Genomic DNA, 16,191 nt, shown 5'->3' on the forward strand with positions numbered 1-16,191 from the left:
CCATCATTGCCAATAAATAACGTTTATTTTTAGAAATGTTGTTGTTTTTGGAAAAAACATTTATTACAATTTAGAAACTTTTTTAGAATGTAACAAAATCAAAGATACATTAGAAATAGTCAGTGAATGTTTTAAAATAACAATATATATATTGTTTTAAAATAAAACTGTGCAAATGTCCTTTTTTTCTCTCCGTAATCTTTTAAGTATCCATCTTTATCCTTACTGACTATTTCTTATGTATCTCTGATTTTATGTTCTAATAAAAGCCAGATATAAAACTTCTAAATTGTAATGTTTTATTGCAAAAACAACAACATTTCTAAATATAAAGCTTATTTATTGGTGTTGATGGTTCCATTAAAACTGATCATCCACAGAAAAGTTCTAATATATATATATAAATATATATATATATATATATATATATATATATATATATATATATATATATATATATATATATATATATATATATATATATATATATATATTTATATACACACATACACACACACACACACACATATATATATGTGTGTGTGTGTGTGTGTGTGTGTGTGTGTGTGTGTGTGTGTGTGTCAATTGGGAGATGTCTCATATACTTATCATGCATATACAACATAGATTTAATAAAAAGCTACATTATGTTTAAAGTTAGTCATGTATAATTGTTAGAACTGGGTTCCATCTTGCTTCAAATATAGTCATCTGGAGTCTAAGGCAATAAATTCTTTCCATTTCATAAATCTCTCTAATTTCTTTGATCCATTGTTCATAAGGCGGGTCTTATCTTAGCCAGTTAGACATAATACATTTTAGTGCTGCAGAAAGCACTATTTGAAATGCAAAATATGTCTCCAAGTACCTTTTAGATATCATTCCAGAATTGCTGCAGTTTTAGGCAATACTTAAGAGAGTGGTTCGCCACATTCTCTCCAGTGCCTATTGGATGAGTCTATTCTCATCGTTGCTACAATTTGTGGGGTGCGGAAATATCTTGTAATGATTTTCCACTCAAATTCTCTCCATACATTTGAGTTAAAATTTAGAATTTTTAAATTCTGTTTTAAATCACTGATAATTTGCTGAAACTTGAAGAGGGTGCATAAATGATGATGAATTTCAATTTCAAGTGAAGTATTGCAGGTTGATTCATTTCAAGTTTTCCAGTGTTATTGTATTTGTTAAAGAGAATCAGACACTCAAGACTTACACACCCATATTTATTGAAAGGGCAAGAAAAACCTAGTTGTGGCTGGTGTAAGAATATTTTGACGATAAAACATTTTAATAGAATGTGTATTTTTAAATGATATTAGGAAACATTTTTATTCAGGAGATATTTTAAGTGAAAGGTTTGCCCTCTGTAGCAATTTTAGAATATTTATCATTAACGCCACTAAAAGATTGTATATGACCTGTTTAATTGTTGTTGCATATTTGTATGTTTTTTGTATAATGTATGTTTATTAAGAAACTGATGTGATTGTATGTTATATATTGTATATTTAGTGTATGTTTGCCATGAATATAGCTAATGAAGCAATAAATAAATAAGTATTTGTTGAAGATTTTAAAGAAAAATTCAAATGTAAAAGTTTTTTTTGTTTGTGGTTAAGTATGTAAGTATTGTTTTCAGTTTTGGGATTCCGAGTTCACCTGTTTCCCTCTCTCTCTCTTTCTCTCTGTAGTTGGGCATCTGCTGAGTTTGATCTAGCTCAGATCAGGCTGATAGTGTATCAGGACTGCGAGAGAAGAGGACGACAGGTTCTGTTTGACTCTAAAGCAATACATAAACTGGACGCATCTGAGCCGGTAAGTTCCTAAATGGTGTGTGTATGTGTGTGTGGGGTGTCTGTGAGCACTGTTTTGGGAGGAGTCACATGCTCTGTAATCCAGCTTGCTTGGATCTCATGACAGGTGTGACTGCTCAGCTAACTGGGTCAAAGCATTTAGCACTCATGAGAGTGAGTGTGTGGGTTCTATCTTGAATCATGCTTGCTGACTTTTGATTTATGTGGAGTTTGGTATAATACTTATTTGAAGTGCATATTTTAGCATAAAATGTTTTTGTGTATAGACAACAATTATGTCCAAAAGATCCCCATTCAGACAGATGTATGTTAAAAATACTTTATAATACAGTTAAAATACTTTATTGTGCATGCCAGGCCAATAGTTGGCAAACTTGAACAGCATGAACACAGTCATGTAGTCCATCATTGTTTTGGTTGTACATATGCATAAATGTATGTACTTGGATATTAGCTCTTAGCTTTTAGACCATCACTGTCTCTTTGGAAATACATGCCTTATCTTACATTTTTGTAAAACTGCAAATACGTACTTCTGCATATGTTTGACTGCAGTTTCTACTTAAAATGAATTCTGTGGCGCAGTACAATATCAACAACTTTTGTTCCTTTTCACACTAATGATATTTGTCAACATATTATCGAGAAATAAAGATTTATTTATGCGCATATCTTTGCACAGCACCAAGTAAATACCACAAAACATCTTAACAATGTCCAAGAATTGTAATAAAAACATTTGCCTCATCTTTCTGTCTCCATTTGGACAACTCATTCAGTTTGCTCTGTAGTTCATTTTGTAGTGTTTTGAGTGCTAAGGTTTGAGTCCAGGGAAGCATGATTCTACAAAACAGGGGAAAGCAATGTAGAATCAAGGTAAATCTATGTGGTAACAGTGCACTTTTCTCTTACGTTTGCTTTTAAAAAACACTATTGGATGGGTTTAGCTTATTGGTCCGCTTGTTCAGCAGTACGACAAGCCCCACCTGTACAAGAAGCATGTGTAACTGAAACGTATAATGAAATGTATGACATCTTTAAAACTATATCGTCTAGTAGTGGATTTGTCATTTGAAATATGCAAAGAAACATGCCAGATGCAAAGTATATTACATTTCGCAGAAATGTGGGTCTGTGCTTGTATTTGTAGCCTTGGTTGTTATAGACTGAACATGCAATGTGTTGTTTAAACTTCCCCACCATGACAATGCCATTTTTGTGTCGTTCTGATAAAAACAGCCTTTACGTTACATAATAAATAAAAGACTCTTACTTCTAGTAACAAAGTGCTCATAATAACAATTTGTAAAAAAAAAAAATTAAATAAAAAATTGCATATCTCTAATCACATCAGTCTCACCAAAACAAGTTGTTGTTTTACAGTAGTGGCACAATCTAATATGAAGTTTTCTATAAAAACTAGTAGTGAAATAAAAGGTCCTGATGTGGTACAGGAAGAGTGTTTAGTTGTGCAAACTGAATTGTATTTGCCTTATGCATACTGTATTTCCACTGTTGCACTACTAAATTCCTCTACTGTTTGTATACAGGCTTGACAGTTTTGAATCAAAGATTTAATTTTAAGTCAAACCCCAACTATACCCATCAATCTAGACAGTTGTTATTGGACGTCTCTGGCTCTCTCTGAACAGAGTGTGATTTATTGTCAGTAAGTTGTCACATGATTGGTCTGTTTATTCAGCTCTTCAGCTTTTGTCACAAAGGGAGAGAGAGAGAGAGAGAGAGAAAAGAGAGAGTGTGTGTATTGAATCGTATCAATTATGCTAGAATATTGCGGTGGCAGACACTTTCATATCATTGCTTATGTTTGTAAAAGTCTAGAAATATTTTAAGCATGCTTTTGACGTGCAGGCTAGATAAGGAAATTTATAGTTATTTCTACAGTGAAATATTTGTTATAGTGATTCTACATCGTTGCACAACTGGTTCACATACTTTCTGTGTACTCTTATAATTTTTATTTTCAACTTGTGTGTAGAGAGAGATAAAAAATAGCATACACAATCATGTTTGAGATTTTTTAAATAATTTAAAAAGTCTCTTTCTCTTATACGCAAAAAAAACATGTATATAATCAATATTGTGATATTATTTCAGTTTTAATGAGCTTTTTCTATTTTATTGTTTTAAAATGTTATTAATCGACATGATAGCAAAGCTGAATATTCTGCATCATTACTTCAGTCTTCATTGTTACCTGATACTACAATCATACTACAAAAGAACTTCATTTAGTCTCGATTTTCATGGAACAATATGAAAATATGTGCCGTCTCTATTGATCAATCAGTTTGTACATTTGTGTAAAAACCCTTTAGTATAATAATATAGTAGCCATTTCTGTGGAGAAATCCCCTTGAATCTGTAATGACCAAGAAGATTAAGATACACAGTGTGATGTATCATGTGAGTGACCGATTGTTTCTTACAGACGGCTGATGAAACCAAAACTCCCCCTAACCGCAGTGGAGCTTGCCATATCGGCAGCCAAGCAAATGAGAAAGACAAGCCTCCTACATATCAGGTTTGTGCATTTACACTCAGAAGTTTAGCTTGTGTCTTGGAAAGTTATTGTAGGAAACAATAATATTCAAATGATATCCAACTACACTTCCCTGTGTATGTATGTTCTCTATGTTCAGTATACCAGACCGGCTTCAGATGTGAACATGCTTGGAGAGATGATGTTTGGCTCTGTTTCCATGAGCTACAAAGGTTCAACTCTTAAAATTCACCACATTCGGTGAGCATTTACAACAAGCAATATATATTATCCAGGAATTAGGACTTCTGGAATTTGTATGTGAAACATGGTGTTGTGTGACAGGTCTCCACCGCAACTGATGGTCAGTAAGGTTTTTTCCACCCGGTTCGGAAGCAGCAGCACCTCTGGAAGTACAAACACGTATGTCTCTTATTTCCTCTTACAATTTCATTTCTTTTGATCTGGCTGTATAAGGGAAGAACTGTTGTTATCACTCATTCTGTTTTTATATTTACTACTTAAAGGCTTCAAGACAGTTTTGAGTCGATGAGCCAAACTTTTCCTAGTCACACCAGCAGCAGCATAGGTAAGATATTTACAAACACTTCATCCTTCTTAGAAATGTTTTATACACTTTTTTCCAAAACCTAGTGAGCTACCGAGTGCCAACGTACACAGCAATTTTCCACATAATAGGTTGTTTACACTTTTCACAGAGAAAAAGAAAGGGTATCTTAATTATTCTGTTTTAAGGCAGAATTCAATGTACCATTCACAGGAAGACACTAGACCAAGTATACACTGATTAAAGCTCAATTAAAAAAATCCAAGATGGCCAATGAGAGGAAATGTTGGGGACATTCTACCAGAAACATACATTTTTACTAATAAAAGATGTGAGGGCTTGACCTTTAAGCTTGTTGTCCTTAAAAAATCTTTTAAAAACAAGCATAAAATCATACAATTCAATGAGAGAACGCATCCTTGATCACTGTCAGCTTCCCCATCAAATTATGTCACATCCTTTGAGTCAAAGGTGTATTGCACGCATTTTGTGTTTAATGTAATGCAAATGTGACAGGACTGACTGAAACATGGGAACAATTGTAAAAATTGTTTGTATTTTTTATATATATATATATATATATATATATATATATATATATATATATATATATATATAGGATTTATTTGTATAATTTATTTATAATTTCATGTTTTTAATCAATTGATGTGAATAACAACTTATGCTTGTTATTTCTGAAATTTTCTTTTTCCTAAGCTGGTTGGGCGGTTTTAGCTGGTCGAGCAGCCTGAATTTAGAGGGGGTTTTGCCGTTTCCAGGATGATTTCAGACATTTCCAGCCTGGTCTTAGCTGGTCAGGCTGGAAAATGACCAGCTACAACCTGGTTTAGGCTGGACATAGCTGGTTTAGGCTGGGCTCCCTGCCTCGCTAGCTGGTCAAGCTGATTTTAGCTGGTCATCTCTCACCAGCAAAGACCAGGTTGGAAATGGCTGGAAATGGCCAAAACCCCTCTTGTCGACCAGCTAAAACCAGCCAACCATCCTAGGCTGTTTTAAACTAGATTTTTCAGCGAAGAAATAACACATTTAAACATAACAAAACTATTAAAGTTGTAGGTTCAATTAGGTTGAGGACAAGGACAATGACAGGGTTTGAACTAAATGAATAAGATATTCCTTTAAAGAACAACTCAAATCAACCGTCAGTTCATTTTAGAAATTATTTGGATGAAATACTTTTCACTCACTGTATTTATGTTTTTATTTCAGGGACAGATAATACACGTTTGTGGTAGATCCCAATCATTAATTATATTTCATTCAGTTCATAAAAGCATTGATAAAAAATAGTTCAAATTAATGACAATTTAACTCAGTGTTTGGTTGTGATGTGTATTTAGAGCATTAAAAAGTTTTTTCCTCAGGAGAATTAAACAGTTAGCTTACTTACAAGCTAATATCAAACTCTAGTTGGAAGGAGTAAACTATCATAGTTTTCTCCACAGGGGAATTGAGTAGTTAGCTTAACAGCATGCTAACATCAAACTATACCTGAAAGGAGTAAAACATCATGGTTTTCTTCTCAAGGGAATTGAGTATTTAGCTTAACAACATGCTAACATCAAACTCTAAATATGGGCATCCTACAGAGGGGAGAGCTAAAGCTGTTTGTAGTGTTTGCTCACTGCAGTATTCTGATTGTTGGGATTTCTGGTCAGCATCACGGGTTATGTTTTCTACACAATTCACTGCTAAACATGATTGTAAGTCGAATTAATGTGAACAGATGGGACTAAAAAAAGCAAATACAACAACCTGAAAAAGTGGATGTGCACATTTCAATAGAATGGCAGCTCACTAGGTTTCACTAGGATTCCTAAATCTTTCTCTGAATTTCATCCAAGTGTTCTCCTTCTTAACATGGCCTTAAACTGCTCTTTCCAGGAGTACGCCATGTACCTAGCGCTCCTCTGCTCTCCCTGGTTCGGAGCGCATCTTTTTTTGCAGGTTTGTGTGGAATGCTGAAGCAGCGTGAGCATGTGTTCATCTCACATGCACTCATCCTTTAGCTATGTTTCATTTTCTACTGTGTGTTGTTCTCTCTGACTGATTAGCCCTCGATTGATTTTAGTCCTCTGACCTAATGCACTTCCTTTATCTCTGACCCTGTTTCACTACTGGTGTTAACGTTCTTGGGTATCACAACAGTCAAGGTAGAATGCAATTTACACCTGATAATAGAATGCAGCTATGGTGGCGTTTGAGAGATTGGATAGCAAATTAAATTGTAGATCATTTACATATGAAAAAAGGAGTAGTTCACTCAGAACTGAAAACTCTGTCATTTACTCACCCCACTCACCCTTCACTGTTGAACACACAAGAAGATAATTTGAAAAATGCTGGAAACCGGTAACCATTGACTTCCATGGCATTTCTTTTTCTTACTATGAATGTCATTGGTGTCTAAAATACTTCAAAATATCTTCTTTTGTGTTCAAAGTTTTGTAAACACTTGAGGGTGAGTAAATTATCATTTTGGGGTGAACTATCCCTTTGCATTGTCAATTGTCTGAAATTGATGTTAATTCCAAGAGTAAACGGGGTCATTTTGGGACAGCAGCTATGCTGTGGATGAGACTGCTGGATTAAGATTTTGCTGGTTAACTACACGCTTTTAGATGCGTTCACGCTTTTTAGGGTGTTTGTTGTGTGTGTGTGCACGTGATTCTAACCTGCATGATCTTATTTTTTTAAACGGGCTCAGGAACCTCAACCTCCAGCAAATCGAGCACCTTGTGTAGCAGTACGGATGCTATTTCTTCCATTCTTGCTGAATGATATGGTTTAATGATTCTCTTTTTCCAGCCCACAGCAATCCGGTGGACATGCCGAGCAGAGGACACAGTGAGGACGGAGACAGTGGCATAGCTCGCTCGGGTATGAGCACTTTAATAAAGGGCAAAGTCAGAATATATTTAAAGTCATTTTAAAATTTGAAATAATGACAGAATTTCTGTGTGAAACGTCCGTTAAATGCAGACTTTAAAAATGTAAGTAAATTGTTCTATTGAACAAACATTCCTAATTGAGATTGAGGTCAGTTCAATGTTTTTTTAATCGAAATTACAACAGCAAAGATTCTAAGACTTAAGACTAAATAAAAATTTTAAAATAATTATTCTTTCTGTTTTTAACTTTGTGTTAATAAAATCATGTAGCCAAAACATATCACTTATTATTCAGATAGCTATACAGTAGGGCAGTATCTCTAAACAGTAAACTGATTATGTTGGCCATTTGTTATGAACAAATATTGTTTAATTTGGTTCTGGTCGATAGCAGATATTTAATTGTGCATGCTAATGTTCTCTGCTTTGTTTAATACATCATAATTTATAAACTTTTGTATAAAAAAAGCTTTTTATTCTACTATATATCTGTTATCTTCAATACCAGGAAATTAACTGTTTTGGCTTAATTAGTTGAACTTTTCACTAAAATGCTTTTGTATGTAAATAAATGAATACAAGTAAGCAGTGTTGCCAGATATAGCTGATGTTTTCCAGCCCCAAACACTCCCACCTCTCACTCACACACTGCACTTAATATTGTGTAGATTACACTACCTATTACAGTATATTTTAATTTTGAAATGAGGTATATAAGTTCATCCCATTTGGCTTTTTAAATTCTTGTGAACATAATTAGGTGCTCCATGTCAATCAAACAATGCTTCTATGTCTGTTATTGATGTCAATAAATGCCATTATTTACCCGCACAAATTTAAAACCGCTCAATCTGGCAACACTACAAGTAGATATGTTTTATTTGATCTTACTGTAAAAGGATAGCTCACTCGAAAATGTAAATTCTGTTATCATTTACTTACCCTTCACTTGTTTTAAACCTTTGAGTGTCTTCTTTTCTATTCAACACAAAAGAAAATAGTCTGAAGAAAGCTGGAAACCTGTAACCATTACCTCCCACAGGATTTGTTTTTTTCCTACTATGGAAGTCATAGGCTACAAGATTTCAGCTTTTTTCAAATTATCTTATTTTGGGTTCAACAAAAGAAAGAAACTCAAAAGTATTGGTAACTATTTGAGGGTGAGTTAACATTCGTTTTGAATGAACGATCTCTTTAAGACACTTTATTTATAGAAGTTTTTCTAAAAACCTAACACCCGATTGTGTACATGATGTATATATGTTAACAAAATTATCTCTGTGTTATTACATTATACTAACTAGAACATGCACCAAAACACTTGCAAACAATACAGCAATTATACAGCACCACCAAAAACAATAAAAAAAAAAACTCTCAGCCAGACCAATGGAATAAGAAACAAAATAAAATGACTTGTAAAAATTACCAAAAAAAAGGATTACAGAGACATTATTAACCTATACATCTAAGGAAGGGGCCCCATATTTTGTCATACATCTTCTGTTTGACAAATTTAGAGAAAGTAACCTTTTCAGCTTGAGAGCAGAAACCAAGTCAGCTAACCATTTAAAAAAAAAACTTGGAGTTGTTGTGGATTTCCACTCTACACAATCACTCTCTTGGCCGACACCATGCCAAACATAAGAGAGAGTTGTTGATGTTTAGGCCAATTTAGAGCCTGGTCTGAACATCCAAACAATGCTAATTCTAATTTCTAAATTCTAATTTTAATGTCCATTTCAAAAGCCTGGGAATGAAGTCCGAAGATACTTTTCCAAAAGTCAGATACTTCTCGACAGGACCTGAATATAAAGTTAAAGTCAGAATTATTAGCCCCACCTTTGAATTAAAAAAATAAAATAAAAAAATAATTTCCAAAATGATGTTTAACAAAGCAAGGAAATTTTCAGTATGTCTGATATTTTTTTTGTTCTGGAGAAAGTCTTATTTGTTTTATTTAGGCTAGAATAAAAGCAGTTTTTAATTTATGTAAACCATTTTAAGGTCAAAATAATTAGCCCCTTTGAGCTAGATATTTTTTTTTTTTTGATAGTCTATAGAACAAACCATCATTATACAATAACTTGCCTAATTACCCTATCCTGCCTAGTTAACCTAATAACCTAGTTAAGGCTTTAAATGTCACATTAAGCTGTATAGAAGTGTCTTGAAAAATATCTAGTCAAATATTAATTACTGTTATCATGGCAAAGATAAAATAAACCAGTTATTTGAAATGGGTTATTAAAACCATTATGTTTAGAAATGTGTTGAAAAAAAAATCTTCTCTGCGTTAAACAGAAATTGGGGAAAAAAATAAACAGGGGGTTTAATAATTCAGGGGGGCTAATAATTCTGACTTCAAGTGTATGACCATAGGTTGCGACTGTGCCTTTGCATCTATCACACAAATGAGAGATAGAAGGATACAGCTTATTAAGTTTGGGTTTAGTATAGTGTGACACAGATCAGTTTTAATAGAGTATTTGATTTTGGTGTCACATCTGTAGCCATGGTCATTACTGCTATTAATCAATGTAAACCACTCTATATTATATATTACAGCTATTGAAAAAAGAAAAAGAGAGGTATTATAATGTAAATATACAGTTAATCAAATTCCACTTCTCCATTGTGTAGCATCTCTGAGCAGTTTGCTGGCCACCCCGCAGCCTTCACCTGGCTCTTCCTTCAGCAGTGGCTGTGCCAGCAGCTACCAGCGCCGGTGGCTCCGCAGCCAGGCCACCAGTCTACAGCATGGCCCCATGCCCCGCTGGTGAGTTCAGTGATACACAAGAAACCAGTAAGAAATGGAGAAGCCAGATTAGATGTAGTTGTGTATGTCCGTTCATCAGGAACGCAGAGGAAATGTTCAACCTGTCTGACGAGAGCTGCAGCTCCAACCCTGCCATGATCCGGAGGAAGAAGATTGCCATCAGCATCATCATCAGCCTGCCGGAGCGAGAAGAGGAAAATCACAACTTTCAGGAGTTTTTCTTCTCCCACTTTCCTCTTTTCGAGTCTCACATGAACAAACTCAAGACTGCCATCGAGAGGGTGAGTGTGAAAGCGCAGGACAGTGATTTATTATAGCAGCCTTTGTAGGAGCAAGTGTTGTAGGGTTTCATCAGAATTCATAATCAGAATTTAAAATTTATTATTGATTTGTAAAGGTAGGTATAGGCAAAACGTGACAGAAAAAGGCAAAAAGTGTTGTGAACAGTCATTATGTTGTTATTTGCAGGCTGAAAAAAACAAGCAACTAGGCTGATATTAGACTGAGACACCATCTTTAGAATGACTTCTTTTAAAATGACTGAATTCGCCAGCAATGCAGCATTGTTGCTTTAAAACTGAAATGCCTTCAATATGTTCTGAATAAGATTTTGACTCACTAAAAATGCAAGTAGGTTTGCAAGCATCAGAACAGTGTGTCAAACTAACTGTCGTTTTGTGTTTTTTTTTAACATACAATAGAATTTTCCTGATTATATTTTTAAATGTATACTTTTAATTACATTTATACTATGGTTTACTAAACACAAGCACTAATTACTTGGTATAACAATAGATTAAGAACCAAATAAATCTTGTCAGGTATAATTACAACAAGAAACACTTGACATCTTATTGAAATACTCTATTTAAGAATTACTGTGTCGCCTCAAAAGACAAATTAGATATATATTTTTATTTAAAATTGCTTTCTTACATATCACACTGTTCTTCAAACCGCAAGGCTTCACGCAGACCTTGGCATAAAATATATATATATATATATATATATATATATATATATATATATATATATATATATATATATATATATATATATATATATATATATATATATATATTTGTAAGGTAAATATTATTAGCCCCATTCAAGTATTATTGTTTTTCGATTGGCTACAAGAACAAACCTCTGATTTACAATGACTTGGCTAATTACCCTAGCTGACCTAGTTAACCAAATTAACCTTGTTAAAGTTGTGGTCCACTATGATATCATATTTTAAGCTTTAGTTTATGTGCGATGTAGTTGTGTGAACATAAATAACATCTCTGAATGTAATACGCTCAAAGTTCAATGCAAAGGGACACATTTGCTTTTACAGAGTTACCTTAGCAAAGTCTACAGCAAATTAAGTTTGGGCACTACAAAAAAAAAAAACCATCCTGGTTAATGATGTCATAAACCCTTCAGGTAAAGCACACACACCCCACGCAGTGAAGGGGCGTGGCCAGAGGCACTGTAAAGTTATTACAGAAGTGCTTCCTGGTGATGTGTAGCTGATCTGCAAATCACAGCACATTATGTTAGCTGACCAATCAGAGCCTCTTGAGGGTGAGTCTTCAGAGGAACTAGGAAATATGACAGACATTTTCATGTTAGCTGAGTAGCTGTACATAATCAAAATAAGATATATGAGCACACATTGCTTTGGCCCCCATAAACACAACCAAGCCCTAAAAACACTGGACCACCCCTTTAAGCATTTCAATTGCACTTTAGGCTGAATAGTATATTGCATAATAACTAGTAACATATTATGTACTGCCATTATGGACAAAATAAATTAGCTATTAAAACTTATGTTTAAAAATGTTGTTGTATATTCTCTTCGTTAAATATAAAATTAAATTCCACACATATTCCTTAAAGTCCAAACCTTGTGTGAATTTTTTTCAGGCAATGATAGTGTGCAGAAGGATAGCAGAGTCCAGTCAGCGAGTGCAGGTCTATCTGTGCAGAGTGATGGAAGCTCTTGGAGAGTTCAGGTAAAAGACGAGCTGATATCATCACACTTCTTAAAGATTTGTTTTGTCTTCTTCATGTTTAGTGCAATTCAAGTTTATTTGTGTAGTGATTTTTACAATAACTATTGTTTGAAAGCAGCTTTACAAAACCACATTATTGCATTACAATACACTTTGAAAAAGTAAAGATTATTGGTTACCATAACTTTATTAATTATTAATAACTTTAAGTAATTAAAAAGAATCAGACTCAGAAAGAGCTTTATTGACAGGTAAGTTCACACATACAAGGAATTTGTTTTCATGACAGAGCTTCTACAGTGCAACAGAATTACAGAGACAGGACAAAAAACAAATAATAAATATATTTTAAAAATAGAAGTAAGTAGTGCAAATATACAACTGACAATTGTATGTACAGGTATATTACTTCATACAACGTTATATGTGCAGCTGTTATGTGCAAATTGCATGTAAAGTAAGTTGTTAAATAAGTGTATTTGTATATAAAAAGTAGTGATGTTTATTTCACAATTAATATCATAAAGTGTTTATGAGATGGATTGCCTGAGGGAAGAAACTGTTTCTGTGTCGGGCTGTTCTGGTGAACAGTGCTCTGTAGCTTCGACCAGACGGTAAAAGTTCAAAGAAGCAGTATGCTGGGTGTGAGGGGTCTAGAGTGATCTTGGCAGCCCTTCTGCTCGCTCTGGATGAGTACAGTTCTTGGAGAGTAGGGAGGGTTGTACCAGGGTCGGACTCAGCAGTCCGAACTATTCGACGTAGTCTTCGGATGTCAGATTTGGTAGCTGAGCTAAACCATACAGTTATGGAAGTGCAGAGGATGGATTAAATTATGGAAGTGTCACTAGTAACTAATAGCATTTAACAGTTAAAGTTGTTTTTAGTTAACCTGTTGTTATATAGTATATAGGTTATGTCTGTGTATTTGTAAGTGTATATGTGTAATAGGTGTATGTTCTGTCCTCAAAGTCTTCGATGGTTGGCATCATCTTTTCACAGGTCTTGATTTCGGTTGCACTTTCTATAAAGTAGCATTCGATAAACCTGAATAAACAGTATTCATACAGGTGTTGAAAATCCTTTAAAAATGTTTTAAAGGAATTTTAATCTGGTGTTTTCAAGGTTTGAAAAGTGCTTACATTTCAGAAAAAATTAAACTGCTTTAAAATGTAGTTGTTTTATATATATATATATATATATATATATATATATATATATATATATATATATATATATATATATATTGTGCTTTTACATACGTTTTACACCATTTTATAAGCAAACAATACAAAATTATTTTGATTAACATTTAAGATGAAACATGACACATTTAGATGACATTTACGAGAGTAAATGACAAAAATTCAATAGTTTCAATAGTTGTCTTGAGACAAGCATGCCTTTCCAATTTTCATTAGACTACTAGACTATAGAATACTATAACAAATAGCATCTGATATAATGTGATGAAGAAAATATATGTAATTTGCCACACTACTTAATACACTTCATTGTACATTTATTATTATTACATGTAAATATTATTGCTTTTTGTAAGACACTCTACTGTATAACTGCAAGCTAACTGCATGTATATATTGACAACCCTTACACATCCCTTTAACTTTTCTGATTTTGACTAATGTAATGCACCCTTTTGTGTACGAAAAACCAGGAGTGTCGGTTAGAAATAAAATTAAGAAGTAAATGATCAATCTAATTATTGAAGCATTAATTTGTATATAAATAGATCACAATTCAAATGGACAAATAAATAGAGATATTTAGATGTGTTTATTTATATGGTGTTTTTAAATGTCATTTAATAAAGCAATAAAACAATGTATTAAAAAGTAACTTTTAAATTTAAAAATAAATAAACAGTTTTATAAATGATTATTTAATTCATGTTTAAAATGCAGATTAATAAAACAATAAAAAGGTGTATTAATAAAACATCTATAATACATTTAAATAGCTTTTTAAAAAGGCATTTGGCAAATACTTTTTTTCTCTCTATTTGCCACTTGCTTTTCTTTTCCTTGCTTTGCTTTGCTCCAGTTGAAAATAAACCCAGTTAAAAATGCAATTGGAAAGGCCACACATGGGAGCAACCAATCAACTTTCGCCTCAAGTTAAGCTAAACCCTCTTCAATTGAATTTAACTTGTGCTAAGAAAGTTTGGAAATGCACCTTAAAAGTGTTTTGAAAAGTGCTTAGATCTGACTAAACCTGGAAATAGTGTAAATTCTAAATGAAACAAAAAATATAGTAAAGACATCGTAATTGGAGCACTGGTTTACATTCAGTTCTCATCTGGCTCTGTGTGGGTCTGCAGGATGACAGTGTGGAACCTGTACATGGCTCCCCGCATCAGCGAACCAGTCTGGCTGTCCATGATCTCCCAGAGTGCCGAGCGAAACCTACTGTGCCAGCGCTTCCTGAAGGAGATGAGTTTGCTGATGGAGCATGGAGTCAAGAGCCAGTCAGTGGTCTTTAACCTTTTCAACTAAACATATTACCTGAAATCTTTAACCCTGTTCTTCTATTAGTACTGTGTAATCAAAGGGAAATTGAGTTATTTGTTTCCATCACCATCACTGATCCTAAGCGTGTCAGGAAACACAGTTGTCCAGGTGTGTCTGTGTGGCAGTCAGTCATGAGTAACTTCCTCTTGATTGCCTTATTTTCTTGAGTTCTGGTTAGACGATTGTGAACCGTTTCTTTCTCCTTTTTTTTTATTCTCATCTAGGTTTCTGTCAGCTCTCCTTACTGCTGTTCTTACACATCATTTAGCCTGGGTGCCCACCGTCATGCCCAGCAACCTGCCACCAATCAAACCCGCCTGCCAGAAACCCACTTCCCAGACGGTGGATCTGCTGGCTAAATCTCACCCGTACAACCCGCTGTGGGCTCAGTTAGGTAAGAGTACACAAGACTTTAATATTTACTTTTACAAATATATTCATAGTATAGTATTCAAAGAGCAGACAAAGCTGAGCTGATGGAGATTTGTGCAACTGGAGTGGCGTAAAGTTGCCCAAAACCAATGTTTTGGAAGACTGGTGGACATTTTAAAAAATACTTCTTCACTAAAGATGCAAGCAAATTAATCAAAAGTGATTATAAGTGCATTTATAATGTCATTAAACATTTATAAGCATTTTAAACAGTTCTTATTTTACATAAATGCTGTTTTTGAGCTTTCTATTTATCAAGCAATCTTTAAAGAATTGTGAGAAATATGACAATGTTACTGTTTTTGCGCTATTGTTATCATAATTACTAGCACTTCATCTATGTTAGGCTGCTTTGACAATCTACATTGTAAAAAGCACTGTAAAAAAAAGACAAATTGAATTAAATCAATTACATTTTATTTTAGTTATTGTAGCTGACTCAGCAGGCAATATTTTAACCCTCTACTGCATGGTGTAACCATATGGCAACATGATACTTATGTTCATTTCCCTGATGCTTTTTCTTTAAGACCAACATTACACTTTTTTGTTGAAAAGAGAAGACCTTAGTGTAGCCAATGATGTGCTTTGGTTAGGTCACATGACATGCAGTGTTTTTCTGTAGCACGATTTCTGACAGACTGGC

General features: G+C 33.9%; 1 protein-coding gene and 1 long non-coding RNA gene across 9 annotated transcripts in view; one reads left to right on the forward strand and one right to left on the reverse strand.

Moving 5' to 3' along the window:
- Window positions 1-16,191, forward strand: part of fnip2 (folliculin interacting protein 2) — a 38,330-nt gene that overhangs the window by 12,507 nt on the left and 9,632 nt on the right. For 3 of the 8 annotated variants that reach the window (XM_009307363.5, XM_021475847.3, XM_073949196.1), the window contains exons 2-13: window positions 1,695-1,818; window positions 4,270-4,362; window positions 4,481-4,581; window positions 4,666-4,743; window positions 4,848-4,909; window positions 6,794-6,856; window positions 7,718-7,789; window positions 10,444-10,579; window positions 10,659-10,860; window positions 12,497-12,585; window positions 14,924-15,070; window positions 15,338-15,507. In XM_009307363.5, the coding sequence (XP_009305638.1) occupies window positions 1,695-1,818; window positions 4,270-4,362; window positions 4,481-4,581; window positions 4,666-4,743; window positions 4,848-4,909; window positions 6,794-6,856; window positions 7,718-7,789; window positions 10,444-10,579; window positions 10,659-10,860; window positions 12,497-12,585; window positions 14,924-15,070; window positions 15,338-15,507 (1,337 nt within the window). Of the gene's footprint in view, window positions 1-1,694; window positions 1,819-4,269; window positions 4,363-4,480; window positions 4,582-4,665; window positions 4,744-4,847; window positions 4,910-6,033; window positions 6,055-6,793; window positions 6,857-7,717; window positions 7,790-10,443; window positions 10,580-10,658; window positions 10,861-12,496; window positions 12,586-14,923; window positions 15,222-15,337; window positions 15,508-16,191 lie in introns of those variants that run through there. The other 5 variants (XM_068220861.2, XM_009307371.5, XM_073949197.1 and 2 more) reach the window with 3 other exon arrangements.
- On the reverse strand, window positions 9,675-10,782 carry LOC141385549 (uncharacterized). Its single transcript, XR_012405988.1, has 2 exons — window positions 10,681-10,782; window positions 9,675-10,576 (listed from the first exon to the last, which is right to left on the reverse strand). It is a non-coding gene; the product is annotated as an uncharacterized lncRNA (long non-coding RNA).

Source organism: Danio rerio, chromosome 1 (genome assembly GCF_049306965.1).
Source record: "Danio rerio strain Tuebingen ecotype United States chromosome 1, GRCz12tu, whole genome shotgun sequence".
NCBI classification, from domain to species: Eukaryota; Metazoa; Chordata; class Actinopteri; order Cypriniformes; family Danionidae; genus Danio; species Danio rerio.